Here is a 26,574-nt window from a genome sequence, read left to right as displayed (position 1 = left end):
GGAGCGCCGCCGCCCCTGCCCGGCGCCCGGCCGGAGCGATGGCCGCGCCCCGGAGGGCGGCCGGCGGCGAGGCGGGCACGGCGAGCGCGGCGGGCGGCGGGCAGGCCATCGTCTGGCGCAACGTGGTCCTCATGGGGCTGCTGCACCTGGGCGCCGTCTACGCGCTCAGCCTGGTGCCGCGGGCGCACATCCTCACCCTGCTCTGGGGTGAGTGCCGGGGTGCGCCACAGGTGGGGCGGGGGGCGGCGGGCGCTCCGGTTTCCCCGTGTCCGTGCCCGCCTCGCTGGCGCCGTGGCTTTTGTTCCCGAGCCCCCCCACCGGCCGCTCCCGGGATGCCATTGCCGGCGCCGCGCCGGGCCCTCGGTTGCTGTAGAAACAGGAGGCGCTCTCCCTCCGGCTGCGTTTATCAGGTTTTTTAGTTAAAAAAGCCCAGTCGAGCGCTGGTGTTTCGCTTTAAAGGTCTGAGGGAGGACGCGCTGACCGTCCCTTTGCTGTTTCACCGTGTTACTCTCTGAGCGCCCACGGGTTTCTGCTCCGGTTTGGAGTAGAAAATCAGCTCCTCGTTTGTTTCTTGAGGAAGGTGATAACAAATTTTCATTAGGGAAGATGTGAAAGTCGAGTGAGTGCTCTAAGGTGCTGATAACGATAAGCCAGGCTGTGCTTTCTGAGGGGAGATGGCTTGCAGCGTCTGTCCTGCTCGCCGTGAAAAGCCAAGGATTCGGTTTGGGGAAGGGAATATGAAATACAGCTTCTTTTCTTCCGTCCTACAGTGGTGAGGTCCTATTTTCCCCACAGAAGAATGGTGCCGGGAGAAAATGCTACATAGAAGCACTGCAGTATTGTGCGAGGCTTGTCAGGGTTTGCGAGACCAAATAGATGGTGAATGTCAGCATCACTATTCAGCAGGCAGAACTGTATATTGATTCACAGGAATCTCGGTGGCCAAGAGGGTAAAAACTTGAGTGCTGCTTACAGCTGATGCAATTTCTTGGATAAATACCCTGCTTTGAGGTAAGTGGGGGACATAACAGCCTGGGGTTCTATTATACAGAGGAAAGAAGGGTCTCTGCTGCAGGAGCTCACAGACGTGGAATTTGGGCTGTTAGGCTGCCATCATTACTCTTGAGGTGACTCTTCAGTAGCCCCAGCTAAATGCTTCAGCAGTCAGGGTTATTCCTTCTGTTTGGAGAAGTCCTAAATCTCTTTTTCACAGGTTCAGCTTTTGATATTCAGTCAGTCTTAATCCCCCAGAAATTGCCACCATTGCTGCTTGCAGCTGGGAAATGAATCTTTCCATCAGTTACCACCCTCAGTTTCTGGGTCTCTGGAGGGTCCCTGCATTTGACTGGCAGCCTGGTTTGCACAATCTCCCCCCAGCTTGCTCATGACCAGAAGAGGTTTGTGGGGTGGTTGTGTTTTGCATAGTTTCTTTCTGCAAGCACTACTCCTCTTACCTCCCTATTTCTGGTTGTGTTCAGGCTGATTTCATAGTTTATCTTGGCCACAGCTGGGCAATCAGGGAGACCAGGAGAGCCTGTGGGAGCTGTGTGGCTGGAATGCACAGCCTGTGGTCTGCTTTCAACCCTTTAGGTCCTGTTGTGTGCAGGCAGGTGGGCTTTCTTCTTCTGTTTTGCCTTTCCAAGAAGACAATTTGAAATCATCTCTGATTTCACTGTGCTTAATTACAAAAATCCCTCTGAGGCTGGAGGCAAAGGATGGAATTACCAATTCAGCCCTCCATCCTCCGAGGTATTTTTTCCTGGTGGAGATTAAACAGACGCTACATAATAAACAGTTCTCATCGACTTTGCAGCTTAATGCCTTTCCTTCTGAAAGCAAGAGCCTCTCATTTTCTTGACATAATTATTTTTAACAGCCACCCTAGAGCAGACCACAGAGTTTTTATGGGAGTTTGGTGGGTGGTTTTTACAGGGGCTCCACGGCAGGGAGTGAGAGCACTGGCTCCAGCTGTCCTGGACACTGCTTGCCACTCTCACATCTGGCTGCTGCCAGCTCTGCTCCCCTCAGAGGTGCTGAGCAATGTGAAAATACACACTCTCCTGCAGAACATGTCAGGCAAATTAGCTTGCTGTCATGCTGGTGACCTGTTTCTCAGATCCCTCTGAGCCACTCAGGGTAGGTAAAAAGGGTGGCTGTTGCTGAAGCCGACAAACCCACCTCGCTCCAGCGTGAAGCCAACTGGTGAAGTTGTGTTGGGAGGAATAGGCGTCAATCAGACGTGTCCCCCGCCCTCCCCAGTTCTCCACATCTCCTTCCCCGTGCAGATCAGCTGTGAGACTGCCTTTCTGTGGGTGCTGGCTGCCAGCCAGCCTTTGGAGCAGGGCTGGCACGCTGGCAAACTTGGATGGTGGTATGGGAGTAGTGTCAGGTAGTGCAGGGATGTGTGTACGCTGAAGGGTGCAGATGGAGGAGCTGCAGCCTTCCATGCATCCCTCTGTGGTTTTCTTTCTCTTCCCAAGCTTTCCTGGCACTCAGGAAGCTTCCTAGTGATCCTATGCAAGCCCTTGCATTGCTCTGCTCCGTGTTCCCCACCGCTGCTCCCCCATGGATAAGCTGCAGGAACAAGTGTGCTGGGAGTGGGATGCCAGTTCTGGCTGTGACCTCCGTGGTGTCTGGCAGGAAGCCACAGCTTCCCATGACTCACCACTGCCTGCTTGGCTTTTTACCTTCTCCTCCCCCAAGATATTCACCTCTCATTGTGTTCTCCCCTGAGGGAGGCCAGATACAAACCCTCCCTCCATTCTGGGCTTGCTTTCCTCCTTCCCTTCCCACCCCCGGAGGGAGGCAGCTGCTGCAGCACCGATAGCAAAGTGGAGCTGAAATGCCACTGTGCCACCTAGAAAACAGCTGCTCAAGCCAAGCTGCTGCTCGGCAGGGCTCATTTCCATTGGTAATTTATTGACATTTGTCCAGCTGTACATAATAGACAATGGGAGAGCGCTGCCAAGGAAGGCTCAGCTGGTTGTTTACTCAGGATTATCTGTGCTCCTCTGTTCCCGCTGCCTCCCGCACCAGCACCCTGAGGCTGCAGCTTCCCACACCCCACGTGGAGTTAGGGCTGCACCAGGGATCCCAAACAGCAGTCTGGGTGCTGCAGAAATGGGAATTGGGTTATCTTTCAAGGGATGTTCAGATAAGCTGGTTAAAACACAGGCTTTCAGGGCCATCCCAGTGTCTCTGTGGAATTTGATTTCAGTCCAAGCTGAACAAAAACAATGAAATTACTCATGTCAAAATTTTCCATGAGCTGGGAGCTGCCTTGACCCGAGAGGCAGCAGATGGTGTATGCAAGGCATTGAGCATCCCCAGGCTGTGCCCGTGGGACAGCCATGGAACCTGCTGAGAGGATGTGGAATGTCCCCTGCCGCGCAGCCCGGGCTCCCTGGGAGCTCCCTTGCCTTGCTCTTTGCCAGCCTGACTTGTGGTTTGGTGTGGGGGGGAGTGGAGAAGACCCTGCTGCCTTCCCCTTGGTGCCCAGTGTTTGAAGGGGAGGCATCACCATCCTGCCAGGAGGAGCTGAGCAGGGTGGGAGCAGCTCGCTGCTGGTGGGGCTGGGCCAAGCAGGCAGATTTTCCAGGAAGGAGCTTGTGCCAAGGGGTGCTTGTGGCCAGCTGGGGCTGTGGCTCACTGATGTCCTCTTTTGGGCTGGACATGCTGCACCACCTTCCAGAGGTCACCTACGACAGGAACATGCCATTAAATGATGCTTCTCATCCAGGAACCTGCCTGCTCCAGCCAGCTCCACCCTGTGGCAGTCCCAGTGAGTTTTATCTGTTTGATTTAGGAAAGCAAACTAAAAAACTCTGAAATCCTTGTTCAGAGGGAAGTACCAGCATGTTTCACTGCAGGGCCCAATGGTGACAGCTGCTCACAGTTTCTTTTGGTGGGCTCATGGTAATTTCTTAAAGACTCCATCTGGGGGATCCCGTGATTGTCTCAGATTTTGTTTGGAAAAAGGTGCTTTTTAGTCTTTGCAGAGGGCTCATGAGGAAGCATTTGAAGTAGCCAAATTAATTTTAGGAAATAGAGCCACTGCAAAAGAGATAAGGCTGTTTGCCTGCTTTAAAATCTTTCATTTCAGGCTGCTGAAACACCTTGAAAAACCTGCACAAGCATGGCCACCCAGAAATCCCAAATCACCTGGATGTGTTTGGCAGAGCTGCATGAGGGAGGAGTGGATGTCACACCCTGCTTTGCCTTGCCAGAGTCTAGTGTTGGCAAGGAGGATGGCCTTGCCCTAATGGGGCTCATACGAGAAGGGAGGCTTGTTGCTGTTGTTTTAGCAGCATTTAGGAGATGTTTTAGTACTCCTGAGAGCTCCAGATTGTTCATGTTCAGCCATGGCAGGCCCTTTGCCATGCTCATCCCCAGCTTTCCCCTGTGCATGAGTGCTGGGAGAGCAGACAGAGCAGCAGTGCTGCCCAGCTGCACCCCTGCTGGGATGCCTGGATCCCACCTGGGATGCCTGGATCCCTTCAACAAAAGAGATTAAAGCAATTGTGGTCTCAGCACTTGGGGCTATCACCTCTTTCTCAGGCTGCTGATGGGCAGCAGGCCCGTGTAATGAGGCACAGGTTGCTGTTGTGCACTGCAGATGCAAGTTTTATTGGTCCTGCATGATTCCAGAGTCTTGGATATTCTTGAGTGCCACCTGCTGGCTTTCTGGTTATTAACTGCCTTGAGTTCCAAACCATTCCTATGCACGGCCAGACAGCTGTAAATAAAAAAATCCTAGCCCCAGGGAAGTTCCCCATGGTACCTCTGTGGATGAAGGAGAGTGCAAATATTGTCCCTGTTTCACACCCAGGGAAACGGAGGCATTTGATGGGAATTTCTCTGTCGCTCCTGCTGCCACTCTGGAGAGTGCTTATGCTGCCCTGTGGCCTGGACAGTGGTTGTGCTCAGGTGATTTCTGTAGGTGAGGCTTTGGGTCAGAAATAGGGAACAAATGCATTTATCTTGGATACTTGGTGGGAAGGGCTTAATGAACAGAAGGACCTTTTTTCACCTTACTCCCCACGGTGATCTCCTGTTTGCTGGCTCCCAGAATAGTCTCAGCCACAAGCAGAGAGCAGCTCTGGGAGGTTTTTGTGGAATACAGGAGGCTGGCCTTGTTGTCCATCAGCCCTCAGCTCTACCATGCTTTCAGCAGTTCAAGACAGCAGGTGCTCCGCTGGATGATGAGTGGAGAAGAGGTGGAGCATCCAAATGTTAAATGCATCTCTGTGGCGCACATCTGCCCAGGGGAGTAGCCCTGCTTGTCTCCAGAGAGGTTTTGGACTGGCTTTTCCTCCCCTGGCCCATTTGAAAGTGTAGTTATACAGCTGAGTAGCCAAATTCTTGGCTTCTTCCTTCCCTCCTGGCATCAAGAGCTGAACTCCCATCATCTCTGAGAAGAACAAAGTGTTTTCTCAAACAGTGTTTCTCTCCTTGAAAGTGTCATGAGCCCCGAATCTGCGGGTGGCTGTAGCACCTCTGGGAATGGGCTGAGCTCCATGTCCATGGTAAAACTGGGAACACACCCTCACACAGTGCACAGATAGAACAGCATCACAGAATCACTTGGGTTGGAAAAGGCCTCTAAGATCATCATAAGCAATCATGAACCTACACTGCCAAATCCACAAGTAAACCATGTCCCTAAGTACCACAACTGCACATGCTTTGAATACAGCCAGGGATGGAGACTACACCACTTCCCTGGGCAGCCTGTTCATGGAATAGGTATGGATGGATACAGTCACAGAGCGTTCCTGGGTCTGTTCCAGCATCCTGCTCTGAGGTGATCTCCTGTTGAGGACACTCCTGCCTGTTGGATGTTTTCCCTTCCCCAATGTTCACTCCTCTCTTGTTTAACTGTTGCTGGGTGGTTCCTTAAGGCCTTGTCAGTCACAGTGTTCAGCTGTAAGTATGTGTTTTTGTCCCCTATCCTGATTTCATCCCCAGTGCATTGCTGGTGCTCCTGTGTTGTTTCCCTCTGTCCTGTGTGCTGCACATCACGTGGTTACTGTGAGCACAGGAATTGGGGAGAAAATTCCACGTGTGTGCTGAGCCCTGGGTGTGTGTGGTGGTCCTTTGGTCCTGTTGCTCTCAGCAGTGGGTTCAAGGCACTCCCAAGGAGTTCCTACAGTGGGAATGGATGAGTGAGCAGTAGAGCTGTGTGTGCTTGATATTGGGATGTTCACCCAGCACAAAGCACTGCTGGGCTGCTCTGACCCGTGCCAGCCAAGCCACAAGAACCTCAAGCACTCCTTCCCTTTGATCTGTGTGATGAGAACAGAGATGACAGCTGGATCCAGCAAAGATAGAAATCCCTGTCTGAATTTGGCAGGATTGTTGGCATTTGGGCTACCCCCTGATGTTGTGGGCTTGGGGGAGGCATCCCTGTGAAGCAGCCCCTTGAAGGGAAGGTTTGTTGGCACCCCCGGAGCTGGCTGTGGCAAACACACAAAAGCCCAGTCAAAGACCACAAAAGCATGAAGTGCCTTCTCTAACCATGGTCCTCCAGTCCCTGAGCTGGTGCAGGCAGCTCTGGGAGTCATCAGGGATTTCTGGCTCTAGCTTTGTATCTTTGGTTGCATGTGCAGGTGAGGATGGCAGAATAGAGGCTCCGAGGAATTTCAGTGGATGAGTCAGGATGGACTTCTCTGCAGGGGAAGTCTCAGGGGGCTTACTGCACTGAATTTAGTGTGGTTCCTCATCTCTGCCACTCCACCCACCCTCCCTGCAGTCACAGCTGCACTTGTAACTAACTGTTATAATTGAAGCCAAGCAATTTCTTGTAATCAGATTTTATTTTTACCATGTAGGCTAACAATAAAATGTGCTGCCCCACTGGAGAGTGAAACATTAACAATTACTGTGCTAAGTAAAGCAAAGCTGATGTGAAGCAGGGGGGAAGGCTGTTTGTGATGCTGGCATGGGGAATCATGTGCCTGCCATCCCTCTGGTGCAGGGGCCTCAAGAGCAGGGGATGGGGATTTCTGGAGGATCTTTCTCAAGACATTTTTGGACAGTGGTGTCTCAGATGATGTTCTGAGTGCTAGAGCTCACTGGAGGAGCAGAGCTGGGCTGGGGCTGATTGTGCTGGAGGGACATAGTGAGGAGTCACTGTGGGAGTGTGGGGAGCAATCACCTGGTGAGTGCCCCTGGGGAGCATCATCCTGCCCACAAGATCTCCTCCTCTGCCCTGGCACCATCCTCCAACCTGACAGCTCTGGCTGACTGACCTGTTGGGTGCAGGGAGCTTGTGCCTTCTGACTTTAATGAGGTTTAGTGCTTGCAGCCCAGCTCTGAGGCTAAAACTGCCTGGAGAGAAAGTTGGAAGAGGCCATTGTTTGCAACAGGTTTTGCTCTGAGCTGTGTTTGGTTTTGGAAGGGAGAGGAAGAGGTACAGCAGCTGAGAGCATACAAGTGGAGCAGACACAAAACAGCTAGGCAAGGTGCAGTGATACAGAAGGAAACATCATCTGGACTGTGAAGTCCTGGAAAGTCAAACCCATGAGATCTCTGCTTCAGTGGTCACAGGGAGGGCACTGGGTCAGAGCAGGGCATTCCCCTGTCATGTACCTGGTTCTGCACAGGGTCAGCTTTGGCTTTGTCCCTTTTTGGACAGGGATGTTAAGCAACAACTAAACAATAACTAAACCTTCTTCCTCAGGGCAGAGCTGCCTGCTGAACACAAGGCTCTGGGGTGTGGTGCTAATGGCTTAACCATGCTGGTTTTTAACTCTGCCCCTGAAAAAAAGAGGTAAAATTGGAATTTATTCTGTCTTGGCATTTATAGAGCACTTAAACCCACCAGAGCCCGAGTCAGTGTGCGGATTGAGGACAGCAGTGAGGTCACTAGGAGAGGAGTGAAATCTGCCCGTGGTTTTGTGATGACGCAGGACCCAGCTGAGCTGAGACAGGCTACACATAAGCATCAAAAATTTCAGAGAAGCCAAAGCATCTTCCAGCCTTCTCTTTTGATCTAAAAATATATGCAAGCTGTTCGACATCTTAAGGCAATCTTCAGCTGCTGGTGAGTTCAGGGAATCTGTATTTCCTTCCTAGGGGAGTTCTGGCATTGGCTGGAATAATTGCTGTCAGCCACGATTTCCATTGCTCTATTGGCTTTATTTGTGTCACATTGGCTGCAGCTGTCAATATGAACATTTCTGCTATTCCAACCGGAATAAAGTCTTTTGTATGCTCAGCCAAAAGTGCTGGCTCTGGGGAATGTTCCTGAAAATGCATACGCAGGCATGAGCATCCAGGCAGAGGCAGCCTGCATTTCATGAGCTGGTGGTGGCAGGGCCAGGGGGATGTGATAGATGGCTTCTCCTGGAGCTCCACCACGGTACAGAGGGACAGGAGCAGGGCATCATCAGAAATCATCTTCTGTGCAGCTCTGAAACTCTGCTTCCCCTTTGCCTCTGATGTGCTTCCTCTTATCTCTGTCTCTCTTGGCTCAATTTAGAGTAGCTCAGAGCATGTGTAGATCTAATTTTAGATGAAACTTTCTGGCCTGGGATTTTGCATGTTTGCTCTCCACAGGGAAGCAGGGCTCCCCGTGAGAGCTGGCATGACCTGTATGGTGGGTGGCCCAGGGAATTGGTGCTGCTGCATGCCAGTGCTTTTTAATTCTCATTTGCTCACTTGAATCCAGCCCAAGGAGCTTTGGATGCCAGCCTTGGATAGTTAGCAGGGCTCAGTGAGCAGAGGGCTGGCTAGCAGAGCAGTGTTTCCATCTCAGAGACCCCAGGGCCAGAGCACTAATTCAGCATCACTTCTTGGCAGCAATTTAGGGACTACAGTGAAAATTTCTTCCTCCTTAATAAATGTAGTTCCAGGTCAGGAAATAAGGCTTTTTTTTTAGTAGGATGCTGCAAGTTAAATGATATGTTACTGCTGCCTAGTGTCTCTTTTCTGCAGAGGAAGAGATCTCCAAGGTTGCCCTGGAGTTTAGCAGTACAGATCTGTACTGGGGTCTTGATATCTAATCTACATCTAAGAATGCTGCATGGTGACCCTGGCCCTCCCACTGGTGCAGTGTGTGACATCAGCCAGCATTTTTAACTGAGCTGTTTGGAAAGACTGCTGCCCTGATTGGGGGTAGGAAAACTTTCCATTCTGAGGGCAGACGTGGCATTTTAAGAAAGTGTATCCCCAAACTCGACCTTATCTAATGAAAACATAAAAGAGCATATGAGACACCACAAAATTGGCAGCTGCATTTCTAGTCTGAGCCCTGATGTTGAATCAGAAGGGCATCTTCTACCTCTGTCTGTGTGTGTAGTGAAGTGGAGGATCTCTTAGGAGTTCAGAAGAGACCAGGCATGGTGCAGCTGCTGAAATGGGTGGCATCGCTGCCCTGAATTTCAGAGGGAATGAAGTTAGGCATCACTGGAAGTACTTTCCCTGGTTTGGTGATATTAGTCCTAAATCTGCCACTGAATAACAGCAAAACCCAAGTGAGGAGGAGAAGGCAGATACAGGATATGCAAACACAATTTAATTTTTAGAAAGGAAAAAATCACCACTGGAAGTTACAGGAATGTTGCATACTTATGGCCGTCAGTCAGCTTTGCATGTTTGTGCCTGAGCAACTTGCTCTTTGTGTGTCTCGTGCAGCTCTTGCAGCATAATGGAAGATTTTGGGTTTGACTCATTTGGTTAGTAAAATTCCCTAACAAGCAATTTTTATCTGATTGAATAAGCACAGGATGCTAGTGTGGAAGCAGACGAAAGTTTCATGTCCATTCCTGTCATTTTTAATCCTCAAATAGTTTTTCTTAATACAAGTGAGTCACGTTGTGTTATCCTTTTACATACATACAGGGGAGAAAAATGGCCTGTGCTAAGATGAAAATTTCTCAGCAGCTTGCTTGAGACGTTGCTGGCTACTGTGGAGAGAGAATTTCCACCAAATGGTGTCATGTCACAAGATGTCTTCATCATGAACAGCATTTTAAGGTCAGCTGTCTCCAGCTGCCCTCTTGTTGAAGAGGTAACAGATGTCTACAGGTGAAGCACAGCCCTTGCATTTGTTAATTTTAATTCCCCAAGCAAAAGATGCGCTTCCTTTGCCATTAGTGTGATTAGAATTCACATCTGAGGAAATTACTCCCTCCTGTATCCCTGGGATCTTGCCTGCTGATCCTTGAACTCCTGGAGACACAGAATGTGTTTGTAGAAATGTATAAGCCTTTTCTGAGTGTAAATTCAGGCTGGGCCTGGGAATGTGTCAGACCTTCTAGGCTAAACAGTGTTGGGGGTGTCCTGACCCAGCAATGGGATCTCCATCAGAGCAGAGTGCTGTGTGCTTCTGAAGCTGTCCCCAAAAAGATGGCAGTAGAAGAGGTAAGGTTTTTCCAAAATAGCAACTGGAGGGTGCAGACACTGCTGAAGGAGCAGCTCCCTGAGCACAAAATAATGCTGTGGGTTGGTTGTGAGCAGGCTTTTGCATCAGGGGGTTGGCAGCAGCCAGCACAGGAGTAAATGGGGCTGATGTCCTCAGAACAAGGCATAAAACCAAGGCCCTGACCCTTGGTGGCTATCCTGACCCAAGGTCTGTCACCCTCCTGGTCAGAGCAAGTGTGATAACAATTCTGGGACAGCCTCCAGTAATTACTTGCCTTGGTAATTACTTTTCACATACTCTCTGTGCAAAATGTCACCTCTTGAAGTCCACACCACTTGAAGTGTGCAGGCAGTGCTAGTGCAACAATAGCTGGCCTGTGTTGTCTTTTTTTTTTCCTTTTTAATTAGTTTTTAAATTCTTCTTTAATTCAGTCTCCTCTGCATAGCAACTCCCCTTACCCCTGTCAGAAGAACATATGTGGCTAGGTGAGCCAGTGCTCTGATCTCACAAGGCCTGCCATCTCTCTTTTTTAAAGGAGTGAGCACTTTCCCCCACATGTTTTTCCCGATTGTTGGCACTGGAGAGACTGGGAATTTCTTCCCTGCTTGCTGGCATTGATGTAATACACCCCAATCCTGGCTGATGTAAGATGTGTCATCACTCGACTTAAAACCAAATCTGCACCAGGACCAGAAAAAAGTTTCTTACATGCTGTGACATGCCAACAAGCTCAAAGCTTCACAGAAGCTGCCTGGTCCCAAAGTGTGTTCAGAAAAAATAGGGCTGTGGTGGGCTCTGTGTGTGGAACACCTCTGTGAGGATGCTGGCTCTCCAGGCACATGCCAGGCTCAGAGTAGTCACCTTGCTGTGGTTGTTGGAGTCCCTGTGAAGGGACTGGGAGCCACATGGGAGAGAGATGCCTGCAGTGAGTCTGTCAAGAGCTGATTCCCTCCCCTGCTCTAGCCCTGCTGTCCCTCCTGTCCCTGCCAGCTATGCACAGGGATTGGAGCCACTGGTGTGGGCTGGTGCCAGGCTCCGTGTGCTGCCACGCCATGGGAACAGCTCTGTGGCATTATTGTGGATTTTAAAGACGGTTTGTGTGTTGACAGTAGTGCTATTGTGAACGTGCAGTTGATTTTGTTTCACTGCTCCCCTTTTCCTGTCTGATGTATGGTCCCTCTGAGATAATTGTGATTTGCTCCATCTAACTGGGTTGTGTTTGACATTGGTAACGTGGGGATAGTTGCTATCCCACAGTGTCTCCCTGTCATCTATGCTGAACAAGGATGGCCAGTCATCTCCTCGCTTTCAGGAGCAAGAATTATCTGTTCAGATATGCAGAATGAACCCAGTGTTTGCTGAGCATCTTCTTTTGGTTGATTTGGTTTTTTAAATACAAGATAAAAGTCAAAATCAGTCTGTAATGTGCTGGGTTCACAAACAATAAATACGTATATATCTAATGTTCAGGTTTCAGAAACAGAAGAAGTTCTAATTTTGATATTTAGCATAAAACAGAATTGAAATTTTCGGGGGGTGAGATCTACTCCAATTTAAGCAACCACTAAGATCAGAGGATGATTTCCTGATGCTTGAAAGTAGATACAGGCTGTGGCAACATCTCCTCATATCTTAATAGGAAGCCATTTCCCTGGATACTGAGATTTTCAGAAGAGTTTGGCACTGGGCTTTGTAAAGCTTTTCCAGAAATCCAGCTATGGGCATAATGAGTTGTTCTGAAAAAGGTGGCTCAAATGTTTGATGTTGTTGATTTGCCATCCATTTTTAAATTATTTACCTGGTGTAGTTTTCATTGCTTCTGTCTGACAGTGAGATGATACCTCTGTGCCTGCTGTTCAAATCACACTGATGTCATGCTGCCTTATCATATGGCCCACTGGGAATATTTTATGAACTGTTGGTGATCTTCCTTTCAGGCTCCTGCTTCCCCAAGCTTCTCATCCTCATCACAGATCCCATCACAGATCCAATTACTGCTCCCCAAACTATATTGCTTGCTTTGTCTTTACTTTGAGCCCTTCTTTCCCTCTTTCTCCATGGATCCTTCCATGTTTTTTTAGCTCTCTCACTGCTGCTCCAAATATAGCATCATCCACTGTTGTAATTAGTATGCTGTTTGCCTTTGTTTCAGGTCATTAATAAGAATGTTGAATAAAAATCTTCTGCCTATTGATTCTGGCATGTTCCCATAAATAGCAGCTGTGCACAGGCACAGTGTATTGGAAGCCTAGCAACCCGCCAGCTCCCTCCCTGCTTTAACCTCCTGTGTCTTGTCTCTCTTGCATCCTCTCCCTGTCCCCGTGCTCTGGGTCTCTCTTTGTCCTTCTGCACAGGTTTACCTGCTGTTTTCTCTTCCCTCTCTTCCTCCTTATTCCCTCTTTTATGTGGTTTTCCCTCTGCTCCAGTTCTGACTTGTTTTGCTTGTGCTGTGCTGTCAAGTGAGCTGATTGGAAATGGTCCTGTCTAGACCTTAGCAGAACATGCAGAGGACACATCTGGCTATTTTACCATTTTCCTCTTTGTACATTAGGTATCCCACTAAATTAAAAAGAAATATAGCATTAATTGTTTGAATTCCAGGTTGTTAATTGGTACTTTTCTTGTGGCTTTATTTTTTTCCCTTTTTTTCTGCCATAAATATTATTTACTCTTTATTACTTGGAAAACCTGATTAGCTACATTTCTGAGAGGGTGTTTTCAGTATAAGGAGGAATTGCTATTAACTGGCTGCTTTGCTCCACATTGCAATCCTTCTGTGTTTCACTGTCATGTTCACCCCCTACACACACTCCTATCCCCAAAAATGGGACAGGTAAGCAAGCAGTGGCTTTCTTCTCATACAGATACAGATGTAGCTGTGCATTATTAATGTGTAATCAAATGGTTGGTAGTCTGATTTTTGGTTTGAGATCCTAATTTATTCTGCAAAGGAGAGCTTGAGACCTATTCCTTACATGGCAAATATTTGTCATCTGGGCTATTTATACATTGGGAATTAGTGATCAAATATTATTTTTGGGCACCTTAATTGCTGTAAGAATCACAAAACTTGCTATCACCAAGCAATGCATTTGTCTGACAGGATTTTTTTTCTGCTCTGACACTGAACCTCCTGAGTAATTTTGTTTGTTTGTTTCTGGGGATGTTTCAGCCCTCGGGATTTATATTGGGAAGATTCCTGCTCTTGTGATTCCTCCTCTGCAAAGCCAAAAAATAGGCACGGTGCGTGGGCATGAGCCCCAGCTGTTCCCTTGATCACTTGAGCACTGCAGGAGTGGGCTGGGGCTGGCAGGTCCCTGGGGGGCTGGCAGGGGCCAGAGAGGGTTGTCCCTGACTGTGTTCAGTGCAGATATTCCATATGGTCTGTTACCTACCACACAGCCTCCTTCTTACATGGGACAGAGAAGGGAGCTGAAATCAACCCTAATGTCACATGTCTCACTTTACTCATTTATCTTTCATTCTTGTTTTAAGCAATCATTCATGATTAAGATGGATGGGTGCCCTTGAGGAGCACTTGGTCAATTAAATGATTTGTTGCTTTGAAGCAGGAGAAAAGCCCCCTTGTGCTTTAAAGGAAGCAAAGAAACTGCTGAAGATGGGAGATTTCAGCCCATGACCAGCAGGAGGTTAAAGTCATAAAGCCCACAGAAAATATGTTTTTGTAATGATTCAGGACTCTAACCTTAATATTTTTGTGTTAGCTGGATGATGTCAGTATTCTGTGTGTCACAGATCTGTTCCCACATTTACAGTCATTTGAGTGATTTGGAAGGCTTTATTTAGTGATGTTTCTGCACAGCTCAACATCACACACAGCAAGTGGTAGGATAGGTTTTCCCTAATTTCATAGAAGTCCCAAGTCCTTGCTCTAGCAAGGCATGTGCAAGAACTGCAACTCTGCAGTGGAAACTGGAGTGTGAGGAGTTGTGATGCCAGCATTTTTACTGATCTGAGAGTAATCTGTGGATTCAGCAATATCTATAGATAATGGGCAGAGAGAATGCATGATTTTAGTTCATTTCTGTAGCTCTCTTCAGGTAAGTAGAAGTTTTATTTCATTCTAGACTTCAATGGACTCAGCATAACTGCACAAATGAGCCTTTTCTAGGACTACCATGAGCACTCAGCCTGCTGAAAATCAGAATTGTCTCTTCAGTGATGGCACCCAAAGCAGGTTTTGGAGAGGCATCATCTTTACTGGGACCATTCTGACTCCAGCTGTCTGCTGTATCTTGTGAGAAGGGCTTTGGTTTGCTGTACAGGAGATGACAGGGATTTTGGCCATACACATAATGGCACGCAGTTTGGGTAAATCTGTTTTTGATGGATCCACCAGCAGAGGGGAAAAAATCCATTTGCTTTTTCAGTCTGCAGGGGTGACAATCAACATGAAATATGGTTGCTGTTATTTTCCCAAATATCTTTCCGTTCTATTTTCACTCAGATGCTGCAATTTCAGGCACTGTGAGCTGGGAGTTGATAGAGGGACACAGTAGACACACACCTACATATACATTTGTTTTCCTTTTTTTTTGCAAAGACAAATGTTTTACACTACATACTGGGAAAAGCAGACTGTGAATTCCCATCAAGCCACTGCCTGTCTAACAGGGTTCCTTGGTGGAGAGACTCTTGTGCAGACACAAGTACAAAACCCCTTTTGGGGATCTCATTTTCCCTATTTGTTCTGCTAACTCCCCTTAAGTATTTGAAATGGGCTGTTTAACCAAAGCATCTCTGTGTCTGTAGGGTGGCAGGGATCCCTGGCTAAACAACACATTGCCGCAGATGGTGTAGATCGATTTGAAATTGTCCTGTAATATTCTTTAATGTTCGAATCTGCTCTTGTTTTGGTTTTACACTTGCTAAATAAGCCTGTCCTCTTCAGGCAGAGGTGGGCTGAGAGCCTCACCTCCTGTCTGCCCAGCCTCATCTCTGAGCCCCCCTGCCGGCGTTGGCAGGCAGGGCAAGGAGCATCTCCACAGCACAGAGAGCACAGGTGATGTCGGGTGGCCCTGTGGCAGACCCTGTGTTTTGGTTTTGTGTCTTTCAGCGTATTTCTGTTTCCTGATGACGGCTCTGGGCGTGACAGCGGGCGCGCATCGCCTCTGGAGCCACCGCTCCTACAAAGCCAAGCTGCCTTTGAGGATCTTTCTGGCTGCAGCTAACTCCATGGCTTTCCAGGTGAGCTTGTGTTGCTTGTTCGGATTCTCGGCCTCCAGGCAGCTCTCTCTGCTGTGCAGGGATCCCCTCAGCTTAGAGACAGCAAAGGAAAGAAAAAAAAAAACCTGGCAGAAAGACATTTATTTGCTGTAACACATTCTGCTGCTCAGGGGATGCAGAGCCCCTCTCACCACCCACAATGTGTGTAACAATGTGCACTAGGCAGACCAGGAGCAATAATTGCATAAGGACCTAGCTAGAGGTGACCACATCAGAGGTTCAGCACCCCAGCAGCTGAGCTGTGGCACAGGTCAGGCCCCACACTTCACAGGACAACGTGGAGACTTTTATAAGGGCCAGCTTGATGCAAATGTGTCTGTGTAACCAAGAGTCTGTTCATCCAGGCAGTTGGAGACTGTGCCCAGAAAGGAGAGCAGGCACCCTTCCACAATCTTAATTTATCTCTGTTTTATGCAGCGTTTTTCACCAGCCAAATTCAAATACGTTTGTGAAGAAGTGTGTTACTAGCTCTGTACTTGCTGGTAGGCAGTCCTAGACCACAGAAACACTTGTGTAACACCCAGCTGGTTGTAGGAGTTAGCCCTGAACCAGGATCTTTTCAGTGTGAATTTCGTTCCTCCTCTGGCTGGCAAGGATAGAGATAGGAACCTGCACTAAAATTGAACTTACCTGAACTAAAATTAAACTTACTGAGCTTGGCTGCCATAACCCCTTGTGGCACAAGTATATCTTGTACCCTGAGATTTCATCTTTTTCCTTTCAATCTGCTTGGTTGACTTTTTGTTCATTTGCCTTGACAGAGAATGAAAAGAGTCCCTTTATCTACCTCTGTACTTCTCATTTATCATCTTCGATTTTTTCTTTTTTAAGGTGGAAAGAATTAATTCGTTGGCCCCTCTACATGTTACAAAGGGCACAATGCTTTTGCTTGAAAATGGAAATGTGTCCATTTTGACTATAGCCTTCCTTTATTCTAAACCATTTTCCATCTGCTGCTTGGTTCCTTGGAGAGCTTTACAAGCCCTTTGCTCAATGTGTTAAACAACTGTTTGGAGTTTTGAGAAGCCCCTGGTACTGTCTCCCTGTTACACAGCTGATCTTATCTTTCACAAGTAATTTAAATGAATGTGCAGAGCTGTTTGCAGTGAGCCTGCACACAGGGATTTCATTGCACTCTTCTCCCCTGTTGCTATGGATTTTGCTCTCAGCTGCATTGTGCTCATCACTGCTTTTGTCTGAGGACACTGGGATTCTGAGGCAGGGAAGTACTTCAAAGTAGCTTCAAGCCACCTTTGTGCCCTTCATATCAGAAATAAGATGAAAGGCCAAATTACCCACTCTAAATCTGAAGCCTGCTCCTAATTGCCATGACATCCATTGCCTGTAAAGGCTGTTTCCACCACCACAAACAGACAGTGAGTGATGAGTTTTCAGGTCCATCTCCTTCACGTCGGCTGTGGGAGGAAGAGGTAGCACTGGAGATGCATACAGCATCCCTGGATGCTAAATGAGGAGGAAATATTCAGAATGTATTCAGAATTCTTGCAGGGCAGGGGAAGGGGAAGGAAACTGCTGTAGAGTTTTAGCTTGATACTGCCTTGGCTGTGACATGCTGTACCTCCTCTGGAATACCATCAGATGCAGCCAGTTTTGCCATGTGGGTTTTTTTAATGATTGGAGCATGCTGAGCTGTGTTTCTTCTCTCCATCCAGAGTGAAGCTCTCATAATTTTGAAAGACTGTTCTTGCTGTCCTTTGTCTGTTTCAGACATAGGTAATACCTGGCTTATTGATCTCCCAGCATTTAAGTTCCAGCAGCTCAGCTGGGCCGTGCTGGTGTCATCTCTGTGGCACAATCTGTGTTTGTGCTGGACACAGCAGGAGGGGTGGTGTGGAAATCTGTGTCAGCACATGGAGACTGTCACAGAGCCCAGGCCACTGGCACCTTTCAGTCTGCAGGTTTGCTGAGGGACCTGCTAATGAACCCTCGTGGCTGCATCATGTCACAGCATGATGCTGTTGCTCTCTGCTTCAGAAGGGATTTCACCCCTGTGTTTACCTGAAACTTGATCAAAAGTGATGTGTTCTTGAAAAATGGTTGCTAATAAAACTCTCAGAGCATATTCACACATGCTGTGCTCCAGTTCATGGTGTATTTATTGTCAACAGTGCTGGCCTCAGGCCTTTATTTCCTCTTAGCTTTTGTAGTTTTAATTAGATGCAGTTCAGTTGTTTCACAGCTTCCTAATCCTTTCATCTGGGGAATCATGTTTTTTTTACCAGCTCTGCAGGCATTTGCTGTGGCATGAAAATCCAAGTTAATTTCTCACAGTATCATTGCTTTTCCTGGTTATCTGCTGTCCCACAGAGGAGTGTATCAAGTGCTCTTGTGACAAACTGATCAACAGTCTCACTTGAAAAATTATTTCTGGTTAAGAAAGAAGACCTTTTCTAAGTGTGCTTCTTGCATAACCCTGTTTTATTTTTAAGTTACTTTATGTTGACATTTTCCAGTCATATGGATATTCCCACTGAAGCCACTTGAAGCAGTGTAGAGGTTTTCATTCCTTTTGATTTCTCTGTGGGAAGGTAGAGGGGTTCTCACTGAGGACTTGGGTGACTGCCTTTGCTTTTTTGCAGTTTACTTTGTTTTCTCATGCAGTGAGATGGTTAAGGTGCAGCCCACTGGAGCACTGGCAAGGGGCTGATCTTTGCTGCCTCCTCTCAGTGGCTTAGATGTGTCAGTGCTGCAGGAAAATGTCCCCCTCATCCCCAGCCCACTCCCAGCATCACTGTGTTCACTACATGGCAACAGCAAAGCGCTGAGCATAACTAAATGCAGTGGAGCTGAGATCTTTCCAGGGCTCTTGCTCCTCACTTGTCCCTGGTGTGCTCTTGCAGTCAGAGAGAATTTTTGCGAAGCTGAAATTGGGTGTTGGAGCCATTTGAGCTGGATTCTTTAGCTGCTCTTTGCAGTTGTTCCCAGAGACCCCTCAGTGCTTTCTCTCAAATGTTGTCAGCTGAAAGAAAGAGCAATGATTATTTCTGCAATGCTTTCAGCACAGGGCTCTTGCCCCACAAAGTACAGGTACACACAGTTTCATTATCCCGTGCTTGCTGTGTCCTGTGGTGTATTCAGTGCCCAGATGGGTGGTGTCCTGTTCCTACTTCAGAGACACTGCAATTGGTTTGCTCAGTTCTACTGGGAGCAAAGCTGCTGTGCTTGGTGGTTGTGGGTGCTGTTCCTAAAAGTAACCCAAGCCTTTCCTTCCACAGAAGGGTATTTCTGCTTCTGACTGTGCAGAGATAGAACTAGCAACCTCTGATAAGAACTGTCTGATTAAAGTTCACCCTCCTGTGGATCTGGGCATTAACTGACATTTCCACATTTTGGTGTTGAGCAATTAAATTCATAGATGAGTGTGTGGCTTGAGGTTTGCAAGTGCTGAATGTGCCTACAGTGCCCTCCACTAATAACTCAGCATCACTGCAAAAGCTATCAGTTTGGTCCAGTGCATGCAGCCAGGGCATCCTGCAGAGCAAGCTGGGAACCTGAAATCCCTTTGGCTGAGTGAACTCAGAAAGTCTCACTTATGGATCCAAGTGTGAAATTGTGGTCCATCCCTTCCTCCCTGCAGTCCCTATGATTCCATTTACAGCCATAAGGCATTTCAGTGTCGTGTCGTTCACCACAGTGGTTGTAGTGATCCACAAGCTCTGTCCCATTTTCAGCGCTGTGTTTGTGTCTGGAGGGCACCAGCTGCAATCAGCTGAGAAAGAGGATGCCAGAACTGAGAGCCCCTGTACAGTAGTCCACTGAAAATAAATACACAAGGTTCCCCATAGCACAGTCTTAAAATAACAGTGTAAACATGTGTGTACCCAGTCCCTGCAGCTCATCCTCAGACACCCAGGGCAGACTGATGATGCTAACTCCCATTAGTTTTAGTCAATGTGGTTTTCCATGTTGGCTAACATGGTTTTAAAACATGGTTTTACCATGGATGATGGTAACTCCCATAGTTTTAGTCAACAACCTTTTTTGAGGAGCATCAGAGAGGGGCTTGCTGCTGTTACCATGTGTGGGAGTGTGGTATTTTCAGAGGAGGAACAAATGAATCTGACTCTGTGTTCTTAGAAGGCTAATTTATTTTTTTATGATACTAGAATATATTAAAGAGTGCAAAGAATAGAGAAAGGATACTCACAGAAGGCTAAAAGATACTAATGAAAAACTCCTGCTCCAGAGCCCTGACACAGCTGGACCATGATTGGTCATTAAGTTAAAACAATTCACACATTGGATAAACAAACAATTCACACATTGGATAAACAATCTCCAACCACATTCCAAAGCAGCAAAACACAGGAGAAGCGAATCAGATAATTATTGTTTGCAGTGGAAGCTTCTCAGCTTCCCAGGAGAGAAATCCTCGCCAAGGGATTTTTCCAGAAAATATGACGGTGACATGGGAGGACTGGAGATCCTGGCAGCGCCCGCCCCTCTCCTCTGACCCCAGGGTATTTTTTGTGCAGAACGACATCTACGAGTGGAGCCGAGACCACCGCGTGCACCACAAGTACTCGGAGACGGACGCGGACCCGCACAACGCCCGCCGCGGCTTCTTCTTCTCGCACATCGGCTGGCTCTTCGTGCGCAAGCACCGCGACGTCATCGAGAAGGGCAGGAAACTGGATTTCACTGACCTGCTCGATGACCCTGTCGTCAGGTTCCAAAGAAAGTAAGTGCCAGCGCTGTGAGGTGGGCATGGAGAGATCCTCCCGCCTGGCGGTCTCGTTGAGGCTCATTCCTTGTTTTCGTCTTTCCCTTCTCTTCCCTGAGATATCCCTGCCTCCCTGACTGCAGGTGCTGGGATGCCTTTCCTCTGGCCCCCACTATTTCCATGACACTTGTTGACTTGTTGGTTGTCCTCTGTGGCACAAGCAGTGAGCTCTGTCCTTGTGCCTCTGCTTTCCCAAAAAGCCAGGGCTGGGTATGAAAACAGCTGTGGCAGAAGTTGCTCAGATCTCAGCCTTTTTCTTTGATCACAGGAGCAAACTCTGCAGTCACTAATTGCCTTAACACAGAAATTTCACTCTGCAAAGTCGTTTCTGGCACCCCTGGGCCAGTGCAGGCCAAGTGCCACCTCTCCCAAGACTGCCATTCTGTACAGGACTAATTATCTCCATTGGGAATTAGCACATTCCTAGCTCAGTTTGCTACACACTCTGTGAGAGCTGGGAGTTGAGCAACATCCTTTATGCGCTATGTGAGTACCTGTGTTTTAGGCACAAGAAGACTTTTTGCTTGCAAGCATTTCATCCAGGCACTTTGGAAAACTGCTTAAGGCCATTTCTGTGTATTTTCTGAGTGAGGGGAGCAGTCAGTTAAGTCTAAAAATTAGAATTTTTTCTGCTAGCACAACAGATTTCTCTATAAGGCAGAAAAATTACCCTTGTAATGGAAATCTTCCAGAACTGAGGAATACTTCCCTCCATGTATGGTTGCTTTCACTGGTTCCTCAATTGGCAGTGCCTTTTTGCAGCAGCTCCCTTGCAGTTTGCTGCAGCTCCTTTTGGCTGTTTCCTTTTCCATGACAACAGCATCACACGAGAAGCAGGCTTTACTGCTTTGGTCATGCTGCAAAGGTTGTCTAGCAAAGAAGCATGTTTTCTGCAGAAAGTTGTCTTAGCAAATGCCTTTGCTCTTGATTTGGATTTAGGACTTAGTCCCTTACCCAGAATTTGGGTTTCTCCTACAAGGTTGCAGTGTTGGGGGTTTTTTTGACAGCCTGGAAAAACTAGCAGGCATGAAAAATCATAATACATCACTAAGAATCATAATAAATCCTTCTTGTCAGGTTTTGTTTTAAGGCCAAATTGTTAGCTTTTAGTGGTGCTGCTGAGGCACCACTCAGTCAGTTTAAAACCACATCACTTCAGTTGAAATCATAGTAGTGCTCCAGGCATGACTGACAGCAAAACCTACCCTCTGTGAATCAGGGAGCAATAATCCTGCAAATGATGCGAGAGAAGAGCTCACAGGTGAAGTGTGTCCGTGACAAAGTTTTCGTGTGGTGAAAGCAGGGGTGTTCCCCAGGCATGTGTTGAGGCATTGATTTCCCTGCACTCAGGTAAGGAAGTTTCTCACTCCAAGGGGGATGTTTCAGTCAGAGGAAGACAATGTACTCTGATGCTTGTTCAAATGGGAGATTTCATGTCTTCATCAAAGACATCGGTCTGGGCTTCTTCCATCTGGCAGGATAGTTTTAATTGGTGCCTGATAAGATGTTCTCATATTTTATTCTATTTCCCCAGAGTGGTAGAGGCTTTGAACTTTGAAGGAGCTTTCTGGAGTGGAAAGTACTTTTCTCCTCCAGCTCTGCTTAAATCCTGGCCTTGAACTGATGAGAGTCTGATAAGGTCAGACTTCTGACCTTATCAGAAGTCAGTCATATAAGTGGGAAATTACTTGTTATCTTTGGTGGAGCAAAGAAAGGGAACTTGTTTGCTTGGAGGGCCTTAGCTCAGGTAAGTGAGAATTGAGTTCTATGAGAGCTGAAGAATGCCCTCTTCACCATGGCTGGTGTTGCTGCAGACCTGCAGATCTCCTTCTGGAGCCCAGGATGTGAGGCACAACCTCCAAACAACAACAAAATACATCAAGCAAAGAACTTGCAAGGCAAAAGGTTGATTTATTTCATGCACAAGATGATCAAAACTAGCTCGTGCATTACAGATGAGAACTGTGTTCGTGAAAACTTCTTTCCTTTCAAAAATACTGCTAATATTAGCATTTTTCCAGCCCTCTGTGGATCTTAATTTGTTTGTTTTTGTCAAATAAAAATGACAGTTCTTCCTTTCCGAAAGACTTTGGGGGAATGCAAAGTTTTAATAACTGTCTAATAAATCCAAACTCTCTTTTTCCTCATCCCTTCCAGAAAACTCAACAAAAGCAGGGGTCTATTTTAAACCTTAACACCTTTTGGGGTGTTTTATTGGGGGATGAACAAGATGGGTCTCATGGACGAACAAGGGGGTTTTATAGGGGGTCTTAGGGGGACGAACTGGACAGGTCTTACTTTGCATTCCTTATCCCCTTGTAACTGCTGCAGGTATTACAAGAGCTCAGTTGTGCTGATGTGCTTTGTGATCCCCACCGTCGTGCCGTGGTACCTGTGGGGCGAGAGCCTGTGGAACGCCTACTTCCTGGCCTCCATCCTGCGGTACACCATCTCCCTGAACGTCACCTGGCTGGTCAACAGCGCCGCCCACATGTACGGCAACCGCCCCTACGACAAGAACATCAACCCCAGGCAGAACACCCTGGTCACCCTGGGAGCCATTGGTGAGTGCTGCAGCCCTGGGCACAGCTCTGTCAGCTTGGGGTGGTGTCCCATCCTCTTTCACCCTGCTGGGGACTCTGGGTGCCTGCAGCTGGACACCGCTTGGAGCCAGGGTTTGGAAGAGGCTGTGGAAACCCAGGGCACCGGCAATATTTCCCTGTCTGCTCTGGGGTGCCATGACCCCCAGGGGAGCACTGACTTTGACCTCATTCATGGAGAAAGTTTCCTAAACTCCAGAATAGACTAGAATCCATTAGGGTGTGAAGTAGATTGTAGAGAGTAGTGTAGGTGTATCACTTAAGGATTTTTAGTATGTAGTGGATGGAAGCAAGATGGAGGGCACAGGGTGTCATCCTAGGCTTCTTCCTCATGCTTCTCCTTCCTCCTTCTTCATGGGTTTGGGTGGCATTTTGCAACCGGGTGGAAAAATCCGCATTGCGGGCTCTTTGGGATCAGTTATTGGATTAAAAGGGAAATAATCTAGGTGTCAGTTCTTAATTGGATAGTTTAGCTTTAAAAGACCTTGTAACAAGAGATTGTTAGCCATTTTTGCGGTGCTTCTCCAGTGCACTGAGCCTTGTGTGGATAGTGTGCAAAACTCTAGATAAGATAACAATAAACAAGAACCTGAAGACTGAAAGATAACAATAAACAAGAACCTGAAGACTGTCTCTCTTTCCTGGCACAAGACCACTTCAGGAGGGTTTTCCCCGACAGGGGAGCCCCCTGGGAGGGCCCAGCCAGAGTCCCAGAAGTCAGGGAATCGTCAGCAGGTACCCCAACAGGAGGCCGGAGCTTGTGCATCCTAGAGGAAGGTGCCCGTGTTCTACTGATGGTGCCCACGTTGAAATAACACCATGTGGTCTCCGGGAAGGGAGGTGTTAGCACCCAGCAGCAAGCTCTGCTCAGCAGAAAGTGCAGCAGAAGTGAGGGACCCCACTGCTGACTCAGTTGTGTGTCTTTCATCTTGAAGCACTTCTGGTTTTCTTCCCTGAGCATAAGGTGTAGGATGTGCCCCTTCCTACTGGGGAGGAGCATAACCTCCACTAGGTGCAAGACTTGGGCAATGGGTGTTGGAGTGTCCTGCCTGAGTGTGTTCCTGTGTTGACAAATGTGCCAGCCACGTGGTCTTCAAACTCCCTCTGTGTTTTTCAGGTGAGGGTTTCCACAACTACCACCACACCTTCCCGTTTGACTACTCAGCCAGCGAGCTGGGCCTGAAGTTCAACCCCACCACCTGGTTCATTGACTTCATGTTTTGGCTGGGGTTGGTCACTGACCGCAAGCAGGCTCCGAAGGAGATGATCCAGGCTCGCAAGGAAAGGACTGGAGATGGCAGTGCCTGAGGAGTGACGCTTGGCTGTGCCAGCGCTGCTGTCCGTCCGCGTGGCTGCTGGGTGTGCGCGCGACCCCGTGCCTGTGGTGGATTTACCTCCGGGTAGAATTATTCTTTCGTTTCAGATTGGTTGGGCTGAATTAGTTCCCCAGGAATTGAATCAGCTGCAGCCTTTTTTTTTTTCCTTTCCTTATTAGCTGTCTTATGTCCGAACTTAAGACTATTAAGTGTAAAAATGTTATATATTATTTAATATTGCAGTTAAGCGGGAGAGAGATTTGATTTTAGTCACTGTAGTTCATGTCTGAGATTTGTTGTAATTTGCTTGTTCATGGTAAATGTTGGCAGGTTGAAGGAGCTAACTGTCCTTTCCAAGTGCAGTTAGGGGAGATTTTTGTTCCTACTGCTAATCCAGTATGATTTTGAGGCGCATCTTTCGGGGTGACGGGGCAGGGCCCAGTGTGCTGTGTCAGCTGCATACTCCTGGAAAGGACAGTAACACCACTGATGAAAAACAGTATGTCCAAGGGGGAAACCCACCCTCACTTTAGTTAGATGTTAGGTTGGAAACCTGCTTTCTTCTTTTTGTTAGCCCTGTTAGCCAGCCCAGTGCACTGCTGTCTTTGCTAAATATGAAAACCATTTATTGCTGAGCAGGCTTTTGTGTTGAAGATTAGTCTCTATACAGGCCAAAATACCAACTGATGCTATATTGAGATGGTTCCTTTGTTGTCACATATACATTGTAATTGTAAATGTATAGAGCTCAACCATGTCTTAAGCCAAAAAAAGCTTCGGTTTCAATGTTTGGAGACCTAAGTCATATTCTAATCAGTCATGGCCATCGATGCATGCATATTTTAGCTCCTTTTGCACAAGAGGCCTCTTAATTTCTTTTTCTGCCTTTGACTAGTGGGTCTTAGAAAACTGACCTTTATCTAAGTCAGAGCCTGTACTAATATTTCAGCTGCATGCAACATCCATTGGTTTCTGAGCAAAATATAAAGACAGTTATGTAGCTTCGGAATTTTAACAGTTGCCTTGCTTAACTAAAAAAAAAAAAAGAAAAAAAAGAAAAAAAAGGAAAAAATTATTAAAAAAAAAGGCATGTGGATTTAATGGGACATATAGCCCTTTGTGTTAGATGTTAGCCAGTGCAGGAGAGAGGCTTTATACTGTCAGCACTGGAGCACTTTTGAAGATAGAGGGCATGATTTTCATTTATAAAGAGTGTCACTGCCTTGCCCCTCGGGGAGGGAGTGCCTGCTTCCCAGACACACAGCCCCACACCCTGGGCAAGGCAGGGATTTCAAGATAACTGAGACTCAGGCCCTGATATTTTCAGGAAAGATGCAGAAGTGGGGAAAAAAAATAAAATGGTTTCTTTTTTGTTCTGTTTCTTGTTTTTCAAATGATGCCATATAATATAAAAGAGTTGTCTTTATTCTGTCTTTCATCCAGCAGGTGTTTTAAAAGTGTTATTTTGCCATTAATGATGTGTAAACTCTTGAGTGATTTACAATAAACAGTTATGAGTTAGCCTGGACACTGTGTTTAATTTTGAAACACCTCCCAAAGCAAAGGTCTTTGTGCATCACACATGAGAATTACAGCAGTGTTTCTCTTAGCAATTCCAGCTATGCGTTTGGTGCAGCTCAAAATACCTCCCCCCTCAGCATTTCTGAATGTCAGGGAAAGAGGAGGCTGTCAAATGGAAGGGCACCAAGGGATTTGATTACTTTGGGCTTCCTGGCCAAGCTGATAGAGAGAGGGGGGAAAAGAAATTGGAAGCCGACATAATCCTGAAAGGACACCATGGCAAGTTCTTGCTTGTTAAAATTCTGCTTTAATAGAAAAATACCAGCCCCATGTGACCACAGTACAGTGCTTTGGCCAAAAATATTAAATATTTTCTTTAGATTTTGCTATAAGTTCTCTTTGTTTGTGCTGAGATGGGCCTGAAGACCTGTGTGTGCCTGAAGATGTGTTTTGATGTGCATTCATCCAGAGTCAGAGCCATTTGACAGACAGAGGAATTACACACACACACACACACACATAGAGTAGGAGATGTCTCCCCACCCCATGCTGCAGTGCCTGCAGGATGGGGTGGAAATGGGCTCCTGGAGCTGAGAGGCTCCTGACCTCCTGATTAGAAAGATAGAACTGTTCTTTCCATGGCAAAAAGGAACCTGCCTTCCAAGTGATGTGTGTAATGGGTTTGGACTTGGGGTGTGAGTGTAGGAGTGAAGCTTGGAAGATGTGCAAATGCCTGATCTCACAGCTGCCCTCATCCTTTCCTTTGTGCAATTTCCTGAC

At 47.4% G+C, this 26,574-nt stretch overlaps 1 protein-coding gene across 1 annotated transcript; it reads left to right on the top strand.

Moving 5' to 3' along the window:
• Nucleotides 1–25,801, top strand: SCD5 (stearoyl-CoA desaturase 5). The gene is made up of 5 exons (XM_084204115.1): nucleotides 1–207; nucleotides 15,444–15,574; nucleotides 20,110–20,315; nucleotides 22,689–22,921; nucleotides 24,075–25,801. Exons 1-5 carry the CDS (start codon nucleotides 39–41, stop codon nucleotides 24,263–24,265), a joined length of 930 nt encoding a protein of 309 aa, XP_084060241.1. The 5' UTR covers nucleotides 1–38; the 3' UTR covers nucleotides 24,266–25,801.
• The last annotated feature ends 773 nt before the right edge of the window (nucleotides 25,802–26,574 follow it).

Source organism: Fringilla coelebs (assembly GCF_963513975.1).
Source record: "Fringilla coelebs genome assembly, chromosome: 4".
NCBI classification, from domain to species: Eukaryota; Metazoa; Chordata; class Aves; order Passeriformes; family Fringillidae; genus Fringilla; species Fringilla coelebs.
The sequence above is the reverse complement of the archived record's forward strand: the minus strand, read 5'-3'. Positions and strand labels throughout refer to the sequence as shown.